This window comes from Schistocerca gregaria, chromosome 4 (assembly GCF_023897955.1).
Source record: "Schistocerca gregaria isolate iqSchGreg1 chromosome 4, iqSchGreg1.2, whole genome shotgun sequence".
NCBI classification, from domain to species: Eukaryota; Metazoa; Arthropoda; class Insecta; order Orthoptera; family Acrididae; genus Schistocerca; species Schistocerca gregaria.
In genome coordinates this window covers 273,230,645-273,251,634 of record NC_064923.1, presented here as the reverse complement: position 1 = coordinate 273,251,634, position 20,990 = coordinate 273,230,645, and the positions used below count along the sequence as shown (strand labels likewise).

The window sequence follows — 20,990 nt, the reverse complement described above, 5'->3', positions numbered from 1 at the left end:
TCAGTAGTAATATCATTAGAGATAAGGGAAATTGTAAACGTATTGTCTATAGCACATGTGTATTACTTTTATGGCTGGCATTGAATGACGGCTACCAGATTTTGTCTCTGAGGATTATGGAAATTTTTGAAGTGTATGTAATAAGAAAGTTATGTAAAATGTGGAATAATTGGATGGTACAAATGAAAGAAGTTATCGAAGGGAATATGAGTTGGGGAAGATAAAGGGAAGGCTTTCATTTCAACAAAGAGCTTACGGTAAGTAGAAGTGAAGAAAAAGTAGTGACAGCAGTGAAATGAGTTATTATTATAATAATATAACATTGAAATATTTGAATCAAGTGACTTTTATCTGTAGACTGTTTTATTGAAGCTTTCCAGACTCATCTATCGTTTGCAAGTCTCTTCATATCTGCATAATTACAGCATCCATTTGAACTTGCTTACTGTAATCAAGCCATGTCTTCCTCTAAAATTTTTGACCCCCCCCCCCCCCCCCCCCTCCGTCTACTTTTCACAATTTCCTCTACCACATTAACTACTCCTTGATGCTTCAAAAAGTGTCTTATCGACTGATCAGGGTCATCCTCCAAGATATAATGTTGCAACTGTAATTGTATGGGTGCCAATTGTGTGTGTGCAACATACGCAGGATTAAGCACTGATTGACACCGGATATTGCTCATAACCACCATGTGCTGTGATGTAGACTTTTCATAGATGATACTACAATTGCTGTTGCAATCTGCTCATCGGTGGCTGTTCTTGAATGTCCATTGTTTGGCTTGTCCACCACAGAACCCATTGCACAAAAGTTGTCCAATAACTCGAATACTGTCATATATGAAATGTCATTTCTCTTAGGATGCCGGGCATTGAAGTCAGCAGCAATAACTCTGGTACTTTATCTGTCACTTATCAACACAATTTTGATGTGTTTCTGCTGATTTAAGTGCCATTGTGGATCACCTGCAATAATTAACAGAATTGATCACCTCCTTGTAATTTCAAACTTTAACAGGCCATAACTCCTACACAAATAAAGTTAAGACAGATTTCACATGTGTATTTCTGAGAAAGAGGTAGTTCAAAATGATATGCTTCATGACCTCTTCCTGCCCAAAACCAATGACCTCACTGTTTGGTTCTCTCCCCCAAATCACTAACCAACCAACCCAACCCAAACCAACCCAGATGCAACATGACAGATTTCAAGATGGCTGCCCCCTTTGCTGTCACTCCTGTACGTTGCGCACCCATCTACAGACATCCCATGCTAGATGCCATTATGATTCCTCACATTGTTGAAGTTTTATAGGGGTGTATCCAGACTTTTGCCTCACCATGTAATTTGTTCTATGTTGGCATTATTTCATGATTCTTGTAAAATTCCTTCATTATTTGTCGAATGTTCAGATTTGTTGAAACTGTCTATAATGGCATATTGCCTGCACAAATTCGTAGCATTCTTCCATGATGATTACAGTTAACCATATAGCTTATTTTGACATTTGTTTCCATTGCATACTGTTGTGGCAAGGATAATTTTTGTATAGATTCCAGCTCTCTGATTGGGACTCAGTACATTATTTAACAGTCCTTTTGTGCAATCTGTTAAGTACAGGCACTATACTCCCTTCTCTTCTTCTTTTAGATTACCAGATGGTCTTTACTCTACAAATACCTTCTGATTATACTGTGCGCAATTTCTTGCAATGTAGTATGTGTATGCATTATTTTTAAATAATTAAGTATCTCACTAAATATATATAGTATAATTGGATAGATAAGAAATCCACTCACCAGGTGGCGGCAGGAGAAAACACACAAAATTTAAGAAAATGTACAAGCTTTTGGTGCCAGTAGCTCCTTCTTCAGGCAGAATGAGTGAACGGGAATGAGACAATGTTTAGGAAATGAGGAGAGTTACCCAAAAGTCTCCCAGAATCTGAGTCAGGGGAGACTTATCGGACAGGATGAGAGGGGAAGATTGTTTGTTGGGACTGCACTGAACAAGATTTGAAAACTTAAAGGTGGAAGATAGATTAATAATCAAGGCAAAGATTGCTGAAAAAACATTGTGCAAGAGTTAATAAGAGTGAAAACCTAAGTGTGTTACACGTGGTAGACCCGTGAGGATGGAAGGGGAGATAATGGACAGGTCATAAAATAAAAGATTGGAAAACTTAAAAGACTGAAAGGGTGTGAAAAAAATGAATAGTTACTGTAAGGAAATGTTAAGACTGAAGAAAGTAATGTAAATTAAGGCCAAGTGGGTGGTAAGAACCAAGGGCATGTTGTAATGCTGGTTCCCACCTGTATAGTTCTGAGAAATTGGTTTCAGGGGTTAGAATCCAGATTGCCTGTGTGGTGAAATAGGCACCAAGGTCACGACTGTCGTGTTGTAAAGCATGGAACAATGGGATATTGTGAGCATGGGGCAACAGGATATTGTGTGTTGCCAATATACACCCACTGTCTTTGCCCGTTCATCATAATTAATAACTTGGCGGTAGTCGTACCAATGTAGAAGGCCAAATAGTGTTTACATAACAGCTGGTACACGACATGGGTCATTTCACAGATGGCTCTACCTCTGAAAGTATATGTTTTGCCAGTTCAGGGCTGGTATAGGTGGTGGTAGGAGGGTGCATAGGGCAAGCCTTACAGTGGGGAAGGTCTCAGTAGTAGGAGCTGTAGGATAGGGAAATGGATGCAGAAGGCGTATAGAGTCTGACCAGGATATTACAGAGATTTTTGCAGGCAGAGTGGGAGTAGCTAAAAAGTCAGTCTAGGGGGATGGGCAAAATGTCAGACATAGTGGATCTCATTTCAGGGCATGATATTAGCGAGTCATAACACTATCACTAAGTATATAAATAGTATTAACTGATGTTGATAACTAATATAATAACAAGAAATGCACATAAACAAAATCCTTCTAAATCTACTACTGAGAGACAAGAAACTGTTTCTTAGTATGTGTGTATAGCAGGTGTAGCACTCTTTTGGGAAATGCCACTTACCCCGTCATGGGTGCTGTTCACATAATTGTATAATGCTGATTGAAATACAGACAATGGAATACATGCACAGAGATAACCAGACAGTGTTCTGTGGAAGCTTGAGAAGTAGATTGGTATAAAATTTATTTTGTCTTCATAGTGAGGATTTGTGACAGGTGGATCAGTAAGGAGCATAGGGAAGAAAGGAAGGAAAGCGGAAAGGGATGGACAAGCACTAGGAGAATGATGTTTAGAAAGAAACAAGGATAAGAGTATGCAACTTGAGAGAGCATGTCCTGGTGCAGGTAAGGTAGTTTCTTGCATATAGTGATATATGAAGCTGGAATTCATGGTGGAGGGAGGGAGAATGCAGGATAGAATAAAGGGAGAGGGTGAGCAAAGTGCATACCAATGAATCAAATTATACTGAGGAACTCATTATGAAGTTGGTGAGGAATAAATCCTGGGTGAGGAGAAGGAATGGATAAAAGGGGCAGTAATAGATGAAGGTACTTGTGGAGATTGTTGCCAGGGGGAATTACTGAACTGAAGAATGTGTTGGAGGGACAATGCTCACATAAGTAATACAGAGAGGGAGAGTGAGTTTGGATGGTTGGAAGGGGTTTCCTAGATTTATTGATTTACAAAACAGCCATAGGCCTCAATCTGATGCATGGCCACTGCCAAGCACAGATAAAATGACTTTAATGACGGCTGTAAAGTGCTGGCCTATTATGTGTTAACCTAAATCATCATCATCATCTTCTTCTTCTTCTTCTTTCACACTACAGCCCTTGATGACAATTTTGGTAGACCTTTCCTTCTGGTTGAATACAACCTGCCTTTCATTATTTGTGTGGGCATCCTGTGATCCGCCATGCGCTCCATATGTTCTGACCGCTGTATTCTTTGAGATTATATAAATTTTTCTGTATCTTTGGCATTAATCTGTTATATTTCATGGTTGTATCTCACTCTCTAACCCTCTGCCTCTCTCATAGGCCCATAAATTTTTTGCAGGAGTTTTCTTCCAAGAGTCCTTAGGTTTTTTATATCCTCTTCTGCCATTGTTCACATTACTGACCCATTGGTGACAACTATTTTTACAACTCTCTAACCTGGTTATTCTTGTAGAATACTCTTAGATACCTGTAAGGTTGCATAATATGCTCTATTTCCTTCTTTTATCCTTTCTTTGATACATTGTTTCATATTACTATCACTGACTAAAAAGACACGTAGATAATGGAAGCAGCTGTCATCTTTAAAACATTTATTAGAGGTCTTCAGATTCTGTGGCATCCTTCTAATCTTAGAATTGAACATTACCACATATTATGTATTGCTTTACAATAAATCCAGTTTTTACTCTTTCTGCTTCCATTATTTTGTACATTTGTTTAAGGGTGTTTACATCTCTTACCACAATTGCAATATCATCTGCACATTCATATGCTTGTATCTGACTGAATTCCATCATTATTATACCTCTCTTGTCTACTTTTCGTATCAGACTCTGCAGTGCAAAGTGAAACAAATGGCAAAGAAACCATCACTCTGTTTCACTCTACCCGTAAAGTTAAATCTCTTGGTTATTTTGTTATTCATGTTTACATTTGCCTCTGTGTCCTTCATTGTTAACTCAACTAACCATCTTAGCTTGTCACAGATGTCCAATTCTTACAACGCTTTATGCAATGCTGACCTGTTGACACTATCAAAAGCTTTTTTAAAATCAACAAATGGAAAGTGGAGCTCTATCCATAATTTTTTTCCTTTATTTGTCTAATAACAAACAACTGGTCTAAAGTACCGTTATGTGACTAGTATTTTTTGAGAATGTTTTCAGCACACATTTTATCCTTTCAGTTAGTATCTCTGAAAATATTTTATATGTTGTATTCAGTGAAATTGTGCCTCTATAATTCTAATGCACTAATTTTTCTCCTTTCTTATATACAGGACATTATTCCAGTTTTCCAATCCTCTGGCTCACTTTCATTTTGCCATATGTTACTGACACCACCCCATCTTCACCAGGTGCACAGCAGTTTTTCAGTTTATGTTGATATCTAGTCTGAGATGGTATCGAGCATATCTTCAAAATATTCTGACCGTTTTCGCAATATATTGTATTCATCTGTGATTATCTAGCCATTTCATTTTTACATGCATTTGGTTTTGGTTGAAAAATTTTTCTTCGTCCTTCTTATTGCATGATAACATTTTCTTGTTTCATTCTGTTCCCTTCGCTTTTCTGTGCCTTGAAATTTGTGTTTCAGCCATTCCTTTTTCTTATATATCCTATGAGCATTAGGCCACAATTCTTTAACACCTTCACATTTCTTCTTGGTCCTTTCTGTAGCTTTCTCAGTCTTCCTGCATTTTTATGTTCTGTTGCTAGTCTGCATTTGTCACCAAACCATTTATTTCTTTCCTGTCCTCTTGTCCCAGTTGCTTCTTCTGCTGCCTGTTTCACTGCCCCTTTCATCTCTCTTTTTATCTTGTTTCCTCACATGCTGTCAGAACATCTTCAATTTTTGTTTAATGCATCTTTACAGTTTCAATATATTCAGTTTTTCTATAGTCCAGTTTGCTTTTTTTCATTACAGTTTTCTGTATTCCAGCTAACTTAGCTAATTTTTCTCTTGCTATGACTTTTACCACATAGTGCTCTGAATCAGTGCAGCTCATACATCTAAGGCTGACAAGGTAAATCATGCTTTTTATAAAACATGGTCTGTTTGATTAACTACTCAACTTAAACTTAATCTCCATGTTCTAAGATGTATTATTCCATGTCTAAAACAGGTACTCCTTCTTGTGTGGTAAATTATTAATAAGAGCAAACAGAGATTGCAAAGCTCCAACCTTTGCATTAACGTCTCGTCAAACTAGCAGTAGATTGTAGTTGTGTATTTCACTATATGTACTTTCAAGGTCTTCAAAAAACCGTTCTTTTATTCCTTCCCATGCTTCCTGTGTTGGTGCATATGCTGTGTTATCATTATATTCCTGAATTTTTCTTTAGTCCTTAGCCTAAGTTCAAATTCCAAAGGGCTTGTCTTAACCCTTTTTGTTGTTATAAATCCTACTCCAGATTAACCTTTTCTTCTTTTCGCTCCACTATACAGCAGAAAATACTAGAACATATCTACGAGTGTCTTTCCTTGCCCTTGCCATCTCACTTCTTATAGTGTCACAATATGTACTTAAATTTCATGAACTGTTCAACGGTTTCTTTCATTTTTTGTTTTGTTTTCAACATTGTTTGTATATTACATGTTATTATTGCCAAATCTTTTATCCTTTTCCTTTTCTGAAGCCATATTGCGTATGTCAATTATCGGAGGCTCTGGTTGTGGGTGCATAATGCGACTCATTCCAGTGTGGGGTTAGTAGTCCCACTCCCAGCCCCATGATGAAGAACTTTAAATTTTTATGGTTTACTCTCCCCAGAAAGCTTGGCTTCCCTACACCTTTTGAGCCCTCCTTGCCTTCTGAAGTGGATCACACTTTGCCTGGCTCCTCTGCCAAGGCCTGTCCAAGTTGGTGCTACTGCCAGCGTAGCCCTCAACATCCTCGAAGCGCACAAACCCTCCTACCCAACACTGCAGGTGTCTTCAATGTTAACTAAATGTTAGCAATATCAATTTTCAAAACCTTGCTAGGGAGGGATAAAATCTTGAATGCACTTGCAAATAAATATGCAGAGTGATGGATAATAGCCACATAACTGCATGTTGTTGTTGTTGTGGTCTTCAGTCCTGAGACTGGTTTGATGCAGCTCTCCATGCTACTCTATCCTGTGCAAGCTTCTTCATCTCCCAGTACTTAATGCAACCTACATCCCTCTGAATCTGCTTAGTGTATTCATCTCTTGGTCTCCCTCTACGATTTTTACTCTCCACGCTGCCCTGAAATGCTAAATTTGTGATCCCTTGATGCCTCAAAACATGTCCTACCAACCGGTCCCTTCTTTTTGTCAAGTTGTGTCACAAACTCCTCATCTCCCCAATTCTATTCAATACCTCCTCATTAGTTATATGATCTACCCATCTAATCTTCAGCATTCTTCTGTAGCACCACATTTCGAAAGCTTGTATTCTCTTCTTGTCCAAACTAGTTATCATCCATGTTTCACTTCCATACAAGGCTACACTCCATACAAATACTTTCAGAAACGACTCCCTGACACTTAAATCTATACTCGATGTTAACAAATTTCTCTTCTTGAGGAACACTTTCCTTGCCATTGCCAGTCTACATTTTATATCTTCTCTACATCAACCATCATGAGTTATTTTACTCCCTAAATAGTAAAACTCCTTTACTACTTTAAGTGTCTGATTTCCTAATCTAATTCCCTCAGCATCACCCGATTTAATTTGACTGCATTCCATTATCCTCGTTTTGCTTTTGTTGATGGACATCTTATATCCTCCTTTCAAGACACTGTCCATTCCGTTCAACTGTCCTTCCAAGTCCTTTGCTGTCTCTGACAGAATTACAATGTCATCGGCGAACCTCAAAGTTTTTATTTCTTCTCCATGAATTTTAATACCTACTCCGAATTTTTCTTTTGTTTCCTTTACTGCTTGTTCAACATACAGATTGAATAACATCTGGGAGAGGCTACAACCCTGTCTCACTCCCTTCCCAACCACTGCTTCCCTTTCATGCCCCTCGACTCTTATAACTGCCATCTGGTTTCTGTACAAATTGTAAATAGCCTTACGCTCCCTGTATTTTACCCCTGCCACCATCTAACTTTAACCTGTCCATTTCCCTTTTTAAATTTTCTAACCTACCTGCCTGATTAAGCATGAGAAGAAGCAAAAGCTGTTTATGAAATGGGAATTGAGAATGTTTTTTTTCCAGTTAGTTTAGATAGAAGTAGAAAAAAAGCTAGATGCTATCACATATGTATACTACTATCAATAATTGAAGCATTTTCTAGTGTAGATTTTTCTCCATACTAGTATATTACTTGGTATCTCTGCCCTCTATCCCCATGCACACATACAAAGTCACCATCAAAATAAAATATGTTGGCTTCTAAAAAGTTTATTCCATTTGTGTGATACACTTGATTTCTAAGGGCCATAGATGACAAAAATGTCCTGAAGTGAAAAGTGATGTCCTACTGTATCATTCAGCTTACAGCAATTAAGAAAGAAATGTCAATGTATGAAGTGTAGAATGTAATAGACAGTTACTCTTTAAGAGTACATAAATTGACTTTTCATTAAAAAGAAATAAATAAAAGGATCAATTGTTTTGTGGATGTGTTTGTTTCATAGGTGGATCATTTGCAGTTTCAATGCAGACAGATGCCGTGAAATTGTCAGAAACCTCTGGTTAAGAAGCATTGCTGTTTCGTAATAACTTTTATCTCAATTAATTTGAAGAGACAAAACATCTGCTCTTTAAATTTTAGTGTTGTCATATTTTGACTCTTGTACCCTCCAGATGTGCACCATACATGTTTTGTGTTCTTGTCTAGTGTAATAAGCTTTCGGGTAACAAATAGTTCATAAGCAATGGGAGTACTAAAATCATGACCAGCAGTGGAGTTGGATATGTTATGCAGTCATTGTAGAAATAAGTATTGTTCTCAAAGTTCAAAAAAATATTGTTACGAAGAATGACAAAAGGACGTACAACGGGGTTATGATTAAACTTTCATTACTTGAGCCATGTAGATGGAAGACTATTTACTGTGTGCATATGCAACTTCATAGGAATGATGTTCAGACCATACACTGCATGATTTGTGTGTAAAGCTGTTTTATCAAAACAACAATAATATTGCTGCTGCTGTTCACTAGTATTATCAACACAGTAAAGGAACACAGAAAAGTCGTCTTTTCACATCGGTATTGGAGAATGTGATTCAAAAGTTTGAAATAATTGGTGATTTGATATCTGCTGCTGGAGAGGCTGATGGCCAATTACACCAAAAATTGTTGAAGAAGTTACTGTTGCCATACTGAGAGTGCTGGATGCAGCGTGCAGTCTTCAAGCAGTGCATGTGCTGTGTCACAGCAGCTCATCACTCCACGGTCCACTGTTTGAAAAGTGCTGCGAACAATTGTGGAACGATATCTCCAGTGCAGTTCTAGGTTGTCATGGTTGTGGGTGGTCATCACACTGAGCAATACTCATAACTGGAACATAAACATGCTACACAATTAACAAATGTTATCCACTAATATGAAAATTAAAATGTGCTTCTTTCAATGGTTAGTTATTTTTCTTTCACTGGTTCTTGCAAATGTTTCCACAAAGTTTCATTGCCCTACAATCACTCATTTTTCTTGCAGGCTCTCTCATGTACTGAAATTTTAATTATAACTATCCTGTACATACAAAAACTATTTTCTCAATTGCCTCAGAGTTCCAGACCAATCTTTCTTCTTCTTCTTCTTCTTATTCTTCTTTTTCTTCATATTTTATGAAATATGACTACTTTCAGCAAGTCAATTACCTTGTTAGAACACCGATCCTTTGCACAGCTTTACTCAGTTTCAGTGGTCTTCAGTGTAGATTTCATTACATTTTACAGCTGTAGTCTGCAGCAACTATGTAGCCCTTTTGGAGGTAGTCTGGCAGTGTTACAATTCTATTCTTGTATGGTTGTGCTCTTTACTTTGCCATCTAATTTAGAGCTACTAGTTCCATATTGATTTAGAGTTGGCTACAAGCTTACCTTATGTGTGAAAAGTTATGAACTATTCCGTAAGTATTTTATAAAATTAATGTGTTTAATTTTCTCATTCACAGTTTTGGTTTAGTTTCTTACAGCTTGGCTCCATTGAGCTGGAAGATTATAAGTATCCAAATGAATATAAATTGTGGACATACCTTTCCTAAACAATTGCAAAATTCCAGCAGTTGTGAAATTGAGGCTCGTTTATCTGAAAAAAAATCATGTCACAGATAAGACTTTTGGAATATGGACTGTAATGGCCATCACAGATCATGGAGCTGATTTTAAGCCTTGGTTCATATATTTGTTGTAATTTGTCAAAAATGTTTAGCATAGTGATTCTTATGCTAATGAATAACAAATTTACTTTACATTCTGAATTACTTTTGATGTCTATCAGTGGACTATGTTTTCTCTTTTCTCAGTAACATCTAATAACAAAGGGGTGTACATATGGCCCAAAACTGTTGTGGGTCATACAGTAGTAGTAGACTGTCAGGGAGAGCAGATCAAGGGCCATGGAACTGGACCTCAGCAAGCGCACCACAACTGCACCATTGATGGGCAGTGGGATGCCCTCGATACTTCTGCTTGTCCGTATACTAGCCACATCACTAATGTGCTTGAGCAATTTTCAAAGGTAGGCTGCACCTGAATTAAATAGTTTTATCCATTAGAATAAAATATATGATGTTGCCATCACAGTACAATTAATATTGGCAGTGAGTTATTGAATAAATTTCTTATAAATACACTACTGGCCATTAAAATTGCTACACAAAGAAGAAATGTAGATGATAAACAGGTATTCATTGGACTAATATATTATACTAGAACTGACATGTGATTACATTTTCACACAATTTAGATTGTAGATCCTGAGAAATCCGTACCCAGAACAACCACCTCTGGCCGTAATAACGGCCTTGATACACCTGGGCATTGAGTCAAACAGAGCTTGGATGGGGTGTACAGGTACATTTGCCCATGTACCTTCAACATGATACCACAGTTTATCAAGAGTAGCGAGTGGCATATTGTGACGAGCCAGTTGCTCGGCCACCATTGACCAGACGTTTTCAATTGGTGAGAGGTCTGGAGAATGTGCCGGCCAGGGCAGCAGTCAAACATTTTCTGTATCCAGGAAGGCCCGTAAAGCAGCATGCGGTCGTGCATTATTCTGCTGAAATGTAGGGTTTCGCAGGGATTGAATGAAGGGTAGAGCCACGGGTCGTAACACATCTGAAAGGTAACGTCCACTGTTCAAAGTGCCGTCAATGCGAACAAGAGGTGACCGAGACGTGTAACTAATGGTACCCCATACCATCACGCTGGGTGATACGCCAGTATGGCAGTAATGAATACATGCTTCCAATGTGTGTTCACCGCGATGTCACCAAACATGGATGCGACCATCATGATGCTGTAAACAGAACCTGGATTCATCAGAAAAAATGATGTTTTGCCATTTGTGTGCCCAGATTTGTTGTTGAGTACACCATCACAGGCATTCCTGTCTGTGATGCAGCGTCAAGGGTAATCGCAGCCTTGGTCTCCGAGCTGATAGTCCATGCTGCTGCAAAAGTCATCGAACTGTTCGTGCAGGTGGTTGTTGTCTTGCAAATGTCCCCATCTGTTGACTCAGGGTGCGAGACATGGCTGCACGATCCGTTACAGTCATGCAGATAACATGCCTGTCATCTCAACTGCTAGTGATACTAAGCGTTGGGATCCAGTATGGCGTTCCGTATTACCCTCCTGAACCCACCAACTCCATATTCTGCTAACAGTCATTGCATCTCAACAAACGCGAGCGGCAATGTCGTGATACGATAAACCACAATCATACAATCCGACCTTCATCAAAGTCGGAAACGTGATGGTATGCATTTCTCCTCATTACACGAGGCATCACATCAACATTTCACCAGGCAGCGCCGGTCAACTGCTGTTTGTGTATGAGAAATTGGTTGGAAGTCAGCACGTTGTAGGTGTTGCCAGCGGTGCCAACCTTTTGTGAATGCTCTGAAAAGCTAATCATTTGCATATCACAGCATCTTCTTCCTGTTGGTTAAATTTGGCATCTGTAGCACGTCATCTTCGTGGTGTAGCAATTTTAATGGCCATTAGTGTATAATTATAATAGGAAAGTTCTGTTAGATTGTAAACACTTTAGCAATTAAAGAGACCACCCACCAAAGAAAGCAGAAGTGCCAATTCATCGACAGGTGCACACAAAAAGTAAAAACTTGTTAGTTTTCAGAATGAATCATTTCTCCAGTTAGAGTGCAAATAAACACACACACACACACACACACACACACACACACACACACACACACACACACATTTTGCCCCTATATAGCCATCCATGGATGGCTTATCAGCAGTGATAAGAACTCCCTTGCGCATTATGCTAGAAGTCTCATGGATGGCCTTCACAGACAGTCACAACCCTCCAAATCTGGTCTGCAGATTTCCCCTGCCATATCCTCATACAACCCTAATTCTCTCACTGCCCCCAAGAATAGGCCACAAAGTAGTGCCCCCCCCCCCCCCCCCCCCATCACCCAGTATGACACTGGACTGGAACAACTGAACTGTATCCTTCACCAGGGCTTTGATTATCCATTTTTATGCCTGAAATGATAGACATTCTACCCAAGAGACTAACCCCCCACCACACCTCCCTTAACCTGCACATCATCTTTCTCCATCCTATGCCAATCCCACTCCCAACTACTTGCCACAGGCCCCATATCCCTGTGGAAGACCCCACTGCAAGAGCTGTTCAGTCCACCTTCGTAGCATGTCTTATCCTGCGCGTGCCACAGGCTTATCCAACCCCATCAGAAGCAGGACCACGTTTGAAAGCAGCTACTGCAATCACTGCACAGCTTTTTGTGTCAGTATGACAACCAACCAGTTGTCCATCAGAATGAATGGCCACCACCAAACTGTTTCAAAGGACAAAGTTGACTGTTCATTGGCACAACATGCAGCTGAGAACAAGATGCTTGATTTCAATGGCTGCTTCACAACCCGGACTGTTTATACCCTTCCCTCCACCACCATATTCACTGAACTATGCGGATGGAAGTTATCTTTGTAACAAATACATCGTTCCCATGACGCTCCTGACCTCAGTCTTCATTAACCCAATGTCCCCACACCCTCCACCCAACAGTTTCTCTTCCATTCTCCTATCACCTTCTCCGATTTCATGTCTACACTTCACCTTCAGAGTGCATTGCTTCCCACTGGCTCTGATAGGTGTGCTCACGTGCTTAGCTCATGTATCTACCACCCCTCCCTCCCTCATTCCTAGCTAGCAAACCAGCTGTGTCCCTTCAAGCTGCTAGCTGCCCAACCCCAGTCCTTGTTCCTACCTTTCACCTCTCTCTCCCTCTACCCACCACATCCTGTACAACCCCCACCCCACCCCACCCCAGCCCATGTGCCAAATTGTAATCCTAGCACTGTGCATCCAACTGGCACCATGTAGGGGCAGAGGCTCGTGTGTGCATGCTTGCATGTGAGGGGTGAGAGAAAAACAATAAAATTGATTTTTTTTATCTACCATAACATTTATTGCTTTTTTATCTACCAAAGCTTTTATTTATTTCAGACAACAATATTGTCCTCTGTAAAGTAGTTCCCTTCGACAGCTACACACCGTTGTTCCCAGTCTTGGTGCCAGTGCTGAAAGACTTCAGCTGGCAGGGCCTGTAACATGTGTCGGTCACATTCTTTTGAATGTTTTCCAGGTGACATCCTATAATACATTTTTCAATTTCAGAAAAAGAAAAAGTCACAAGGAAGCAGATCAGGTAAATAGGGACTGTGGAATAACAGGAATGCTTTTTGATATAAAACAATTCAGTGATGGAAGTGGCCATGTGGCATCGGGCATTGTCATGATGCAGCATCCACTTGTCTGTGATGTCCACTCTCTCTCAGTTCACCCTTTTCTTGAGACTTGCAATTACATCTTTGTAAAACACTTGGTGGACAGTTTGTCATGGAGGAACAAATTTTTTATGCGTGATACCCCTACTGTGAAAAAAGCAAATCACCACTGTTTTGATCTTTGATTTGCTCATTCGAGTTTTTTTTTTTTTTTTTTGCTCAAGGAGTCTCTCATTCTGCCACTCATCACTTTGCCACTTTGTCTCAGAATCATACTAAAAAATCCAGGAATCATCACCTGTGCTTACACGAATGAACCATTTGTGGTGACTGGCAATCCCCTCAAGAAGATCAGTACACATGTTTCTTCGATTGTCCTCCTGCTGAGATTTGAGATTTTTGGTGCTATTTTTGCACAAAACTTTTGCTAATGCAAACCTTCGGTCAGAATTTGGTATTCAGTGAAAATGTTGAACAGGTCACCCATCATCCATTTTGCTAAACCTCAGTCTGATCACAAAGGCACATGCACACATTCAACATTTTTGTTAGTTTTTGAAACTGAACGTCTCCCTGACCGAGGTTCATGTTCATCTTAATCATCATGTTTTTGGCCATCCAAAACTCATTTGTGCGAGCCAAAAACTTGTGCTCTTGATAAGGAATGTTCCCCACAGGTCGTTTTCCAACATTTTAAATGTCACACTCACAGATTCCCCAAGTTTAACACAAAACTTGATTTTATAATGTTGCTCTAAATTCTGTTATTCTATTTTTGTAACACACAACAAAGACACAATTTCACTGGCAGCTTTGTCAAAAATCACTGTTCAGAGTTGACACTCAGACTGGACATCTGGAAGGATTGAGCACACTAATCCACACACGTAGAACAACATAGCATTGCAAGATCGCTCACAGTGGTGTCACTGTCATTACTTTTCTCACACACATCATGTGTGTGTGTGTGTGTGTGTGTGTGTGTGTGTATTTGTAATCTAGCTCAAGAAAGGATTCATTCCAAAAGCTTGTAAGTTTTCTTCTTCTTCTTCTTCTTCTTCTTCTTCTTCTTCTTCTTCTTCTTATTCATGTTTGGAGGGGGGGGGGGGAGGGGTGGTGATAGGGGAGGGACAAAGCTTCTACTTTTCGATAACTGATCTTCTTTACTCGTAAAGTATTTATATTGTAAATAAAAATCATCTTGTTTAATTCTCAACCTTCTATTCCCAAACTAGCATCTATCAATAGTTTATGAAGTACCACTGTCATCTGAAAAATGAAGCATTTAATTAAAAAAGTTAACATATGTATGTATTAACAAATACAGTTGCATTTGTGGTGCTATAAATTTCTGTAAGGAACTTGTATCTGCCTTTAAAAACCCATTGCAGATATTTACCATGTGTTCTTTTCCCTGTGTTTATCATTTCTGTGAGTCAGTTTAGTTTATTGTGTATAGAGAAACTGTGCATTTAAGATTTGTACGATTTCAAAAGAGGGAGAAATGAGTAAAATGCTGGAACCTTAAATAACATACAAAATGAGTTTAGACTATTTTTGAACCAAGTTTTAATGCCTCCCTTGATTCTTTTAAACCACTGAACATGTTTCCATGTGTTTCATTTCTCATTATTTTTCCGAGTAATTGCTTCAACTCCGTGCTGGATTTGTAACTCATTCTGTTGAGGCCCCATTAAACAATCAAACATTTTGTCACACTTAACTATGCTTGCCAAACAAATGACTGTGTGTGGTGCAGTTTGATGTGATTGTCAATCATAGATAACGTGTGACATGTTTCCGAGAAATTTTGATTGACAGAAGTTTGACAAGATGGCAGACATAGTTTGTGTCGATATTTCACTGCATTTGTTTAGTAAAAAATTGTTTTATTACGATTTATCTCATTATATTGTGACTGTCCACTACCATAAAAACTACGATCAAATATATATAAAAAAAAAAATAGCACTGACAATTACCAAAATGGTAGAGGTACCACATTTTACCCAGCCATATATTACACATGAAGAGGTTATGAACAAAATCAGTATGTATGGCATACAAGTGGAGTGAAATGAAATAAAAGAAATCAAAGTTGTTTGGTTCTTACACGGAAGATGTGGGCTATACGCTTCCACATTGTGGTATTTTAATGACCTCTCATTAGAGGAACAAGTAGAAAAGCATAAATTTTCACATACTTGTGTCGTGTTTTTCAGTGTAATGGTGAAGTAAAGTGAAACAGGTTATTAAACATTTCACTGCCAGTCTGCAGAAAGTTGATGTAATCATCAGGCTCTGAGTGAAACATTTCCAGTTGTATGTTTCTCATTTTAAACCATTCCCTAGACAGTGTCTTGTTTTCTTCTTCCTTAAACGCAGCACCGGAGGCAATGTTAGAAATGTTTGATCTGCATTTATAGCCAGTCCCTCTAGTGTCAAAATACAGCATACACGAAAAGTGTGGTTAAATTGACTAGCTTTCTTAGTATGTGTTTAGGTTTGTTTGACAAATCCATGGCTAGATAAGATGGAACTTGGCAGGCAAGTTTGCTCTTTTAGGAGAGTCTTAGTAAGTTTTAAAAAGTTCCAGTGTCCATTCGAAACAAGTTAATGTAGTCATGGGGTTGTGAGAGTAATTAGAATATTTTCATCCATAAATCTCTCATTTTAAGTCAATCCCATGCCCAGAGTCTTGTTTTCTCCCTTTTCTTTAAACACAGTGCCAAAGTCAATGCTGAGAGTGCTTTTTCTGCATTTGTTGTTGCCATTCTCACTACTTTCAAAATACACACAAAGGCGAATGGCGTCTGCTTCAAAGTGAGGTAAAACGTACAAAAACATAGTTTGAACATGAACGGGCTTGCGTGGCAAATCCGTGGTAGATAAGAGCAATTTTGTTAAACTTGTTTGATCATATACAGAGGCCTTTATACTTCAAGCATGACATCTATAACATTATTTTTATTTTTATGGAGCAAGTGTTAGTGCACCACTTAACATTTTGTCCTCAGCTTATTACTCTCCCTCCTTCTAATGTCTTGTGTGGATGTTTTTGTAAACATTATCATATGTGATAACAGTACATTAGCATGGTGAAATTCATTGAGCCATTGTGTTCCATAAGGCCTTTTATGAAAGAGAATCTTGAAAGTTGTGATACAACTCAAAGCTTAAGTTTACAAAGTGAAACATCTGTTAGAAACTGCATTAATAGTTAACTATGTTGTAACCACTGTGAACAGTTTATGCGTAATCAAATTAAAATTAATAGGAAGGTAGTTAATTTGGTAAAAAAGCAGTCGCTTCCTCAGTTGTATTAAATAACACCATTTATGCCCTATTGACATCTGAAATCAATATGACCATATTAGTATTTGTCATAGAACAATTGTCTGTGTGCTGCTGGAATGAGATGTGTTACAGTGAGGATTGTTGCTACTGATGTTTCTAATGGGGAACTTCAGTTCTTGAATTTCAGAAATATTTTTTTAAGTTTTAGGGATTCTCACTTCTTGTTGATGGAAACTTCTTGAAGACCTATGTAGTTAAATGCAAAACTGCACTGTGCTTGATGAACAAGAAAGTATGGAACTTACTTTTCTGCCTGTTTTTGGAACTGTGTAAATCACAGTTCAAGTTCTGTTTTTAATGTCATCACAAACTGAATATACTGGGAAGTGGTCATAAAATGTTCAAAATTTTTGAAAAGATATTGAATAACATAGCTTACAATATTGTGACTGACTGCATTTGCCAAATAAATACAGAGTGCGTTCCATAAGTAATGTGACCAGTTTTTTTTCTGATGCAACGGTACACCACAGCATGTTGTAACTGGTTGAGCTAAGTGGAGGGGGGTGTTAGCTTCAAAACACTCTTTGTCTCATTGGCTGCGAGCTGCTGGAGAGTCAGGACATGCGTTTCCATCAAGCCCATTTCGAGTTTCTGTAACATGGCACAGTGCATCATTCTGTAGGGTAACGGTACACCATCAAATTTTGCGTTAAACTTGGGAAGTCCGCCACCAAAACATTTCCATTACTTCAGCATGCCTTTGGGAATGATTGCTTGCCCAAATCACAAGTTTTCCGATGGCACAAGTCGTTTATGGAGGGCCGAGAGGAGATCACCAACAAACCTCGCAGTGGACGGCCGTCAGCCGCATGAATAGACGAAAATGTGCGTGATTGTTTGACAGACGGCTGAGCCTTCAGTTGATAGCACAAACTCTAAACATGTCAAAAACAACCGTTTTCTGCATTGTAACCAAAGATTTGAACATGAGAAACGTGTGTGCCAAACTCGTCCCAAAAGTGTTGACCGACGAACACAAGCACATTCAAGTGCTTCGGTGCCAAGAAACATGGAAATGTGTGAAAATGATCCTGATTTTTTAAACTCAGTTATCACTGGTGATGAGGCGTGGATTTTTGAGTATGACCCTGAGACAAAAAGGCAGAGTTCAGAGTGGCACACCCCATCGTTGCCCCATCCCATGAAGGCACGCATGAGCAAGTCCAGGATCAAAACCATGCTCATTGTCTTCTGTGATGTCAGAAGCATTGTCCACCATGAATTCGTACCTACCAGGACTACAGTGAACTCAGCTTTCTACTTTGAACTGCTCAAAAGATTGAAAAGGAGGGTCTCGCGCTGCGAAAGCAACATCAAGGACACATGGAAAGTTCACCATGACAATGCGCCGAGCCACAGCTCCTTCATTGTCAGTGACTTCCTGGCCAGGACTAAGACCCCATTGATTCCCCGGCCTCCCTACAGTCCTGACGTGGCTCCCGCTGACTTTTGTTGTTGCCTTCCAGGCATGGAAACACCGCCTCCAGAAAGGTATCGGCACAAGAGAGTGCTATTTTGAAAATTTTTGATTATTTGTATGAATATATTCAGCAAATGATTTTTTATTAATTTGGTCACATTACTTATGGAACGCACCTTGTACTTTGTTTACTTTAGCTGAATTTCCCAAGAAGATAATCCCTTATAACAGACAATGCACACAAAATAAGCTAGCGCCCTGTTCATCAAATGCTCTTTGTGTTGACTACATTTTAGTTTGTTATCCACATAGACCTTAAGGAATTTCATTAAGTGTGTGAATTTCATTTAGTATGTTACCAATAATGTGCATCTTTGTCATAACCAGGTGATTTTTATTTGTTTTAATTTGTTGCACGTTATGAGCCTCTGTAAAATTTAGATGAACTGTTTACAGCGTACCCATTGTAAGTCTGTTCAGCTGTCCTCTGAAGTGAGTAGATCGGTGCTGAGATGATAATGATATGGTATATGTTATGAAGTCTGTAAAGAGTTCCGTTATGACTGATGTACATTTTTTTAAGTGGCGAAGAAAATAATTTATTAGATGAAATTTCTCATTTTCTGCCATGTCTTGGATCTAATGTAATTTGTTTACTTTAAAACTATTAACCTAAGGTACAGTGATCACTTAATCATCCTAAAAAAAAAACACCAGACTTATTGATCATTATATGCACCATAAAGAAAACACAAATCAGCAATACTCTTCAGTGGTGAACCAAAAATAAATATATATGCAAATAGTGCCTCAAAGTTGTATTAGTTCATGTAGTAGAAAAACATTGATATAACACTATTACTATATTACCGAATATGAACATTTTCACAGTTCACAACAGTTCATACTTTCTTGACTAACAGCAGATTCATGTATGGAGACTAAATTTTCAGTTTTGACAATTCAAAAGTAATAGACCGTAGAAAGACAGTCAGAAAAATTAATGGTCAGATAATGCTTATATTCACATTAATAGCTTGTTTGAGCGTGTAGATAGAATTAGAATTTCAGCAGGATAACAGTAATAGAGAACAACCATATATAGTTATTACATAGTTTTCTGATTTTCATATGGTTACATTCCAATTAAATTTTACTATTGGTGTAAGGATGTGGAAGAATGCAAGTAATGAAGCAAGGAAATGAAATGAAGGATCTTCAAGCTGACAAAATAGTGATCTGGTTTATTTGTAATATGATCTAAGAATCAGTGACTGTTTTATTTGAAAAGGTAGTAGTGCCTGTATATATGCTGATTTTCAAGGTACACTACATTCAATTAAACTTTATTTTTGTGTTATAGGCAAATCTGAGTCTTCCAAAAACTGGTATACTGGAAAGTGCAAGAAGACTCCGAAATTTTACAGGGGACGGTAGACAGCTGAAAGATAAAATGGACATAGTCTTCATTTCCAGAACTATTAACAACTATCTTAGCTATGTCCCCAAGGAGAAAGAAGTAAGATATTTAATTAATCTTTTTGTATAACCTCATCTTTCTAGCTCATATTTTTACCACGCACTCACTTGCCTTACCGTATGTGTTTGTCTTTCAGTTAGGAGCAGTGTTGCTTGATATAGTGAGCTCCTTGATGAACCTACCAAAACCACTAATGGCAGCAGCTCAGGTGGAAAATGGAACATGCACAAATTTGGTTTCTGCAGTAGAGGTTCTAGCAGAATCAGTTCCAATGCCTTCCCATAAGGTAAGACTTTATGTTCAGTATTATTTGTTGTACCATGAATGGAAAATGAATATGAGCAGTTCTGAATAGAGCCAGTATCCTAATTAATTTTGGACTGTTACGCATTACACAAGACTTGAGAAAAAGACTAATTTTTGAGAAATTGAAACACTTGTTCCTTTAAAAGTGAGAATTAAATTAAAAATCAAATTAATGATGGAGGTTTTATAATTCTTCCACTTCATGGTGTTCTTTTCTTTTAAGAAAAATGCATTTTCAGTAGTTATTACACACCTGATGCAAATATGGGTCTCCAGGAAAACATAAGATAATGATAATACCATTGGTTTCACATTGCAGTCAAATCTTGCTGTAGAAAAGTTTCCTTTCAAGAAAGAAGATTTCCCTGGTATGACTTGTCGTTGGTACGACCACAGCGGAAAAGTTCCTAATCGGCTTTTTATTTGTTCAACGAGCAACAGCACAAGCTTTTTGGAATCCAAGGTAAGCTTATGTCTGGAAATAATGTCTTATTAGAGTGATCTGTTGAATGTGTTAACATTCAAATTTGTTGTTATTGACACTGATAATGCAAAGAAATTCCAATGCTTTGAAGGACAGTAATTGATTGATGACTACTATTTAAGGGACGTATGATATATATTTTACCTGTATGTGATGTGATTGTTTGAAATTGACACAACTTCAGACCTTTACAAGTCTATTGGTCTTCATTGATGTACACTGGTTATGTCCGTGCTTTATTTTTGCCCTACCCAGGAGAAAAGGAGAACTTGGCTAACTTATAAGCAGTAATGTTTATCCACTGAATCTGTCATA

The 20,990-nt window shown here is 38.4% G+C and overlaps 1 protein-coding gene across 2 annotated transcripts in view; it reads left to right on the top strand.

The window, feature by feature from the left end:
• Positions 1 to 20,990, top strand: part of LOC126365995 (adhesion G protein-coupled receptor A3) — a 172,360-nt gene that overhangs the window by 91,572 nt on the left and 59,798 nt on the right. For both annotated transcript variants that reach the window (XM_050008817.1, XM_050008818.1), the window contains 4 exons: positions 10,142 to 10,356; positions 19,769 to 19,924; positions 20,022 to 20,171; positions 20,511 to 20,654. In XM_050008817.1, coding sequence (XP_049864774.1) covers positions 10,142 to 10,356; positions 19,769 to 19,924; positions 20,022 to 20,171; positions 20,511 to 20,654 — 665 coding nt within the window. The remainder of the gene's footprint in view (positions 1 to 10,141; positions 10,357 to 19,768; positions 19,925 to 20,021; positions 20,172 to 20,510; positions 20,655 to 20,990) is intronic.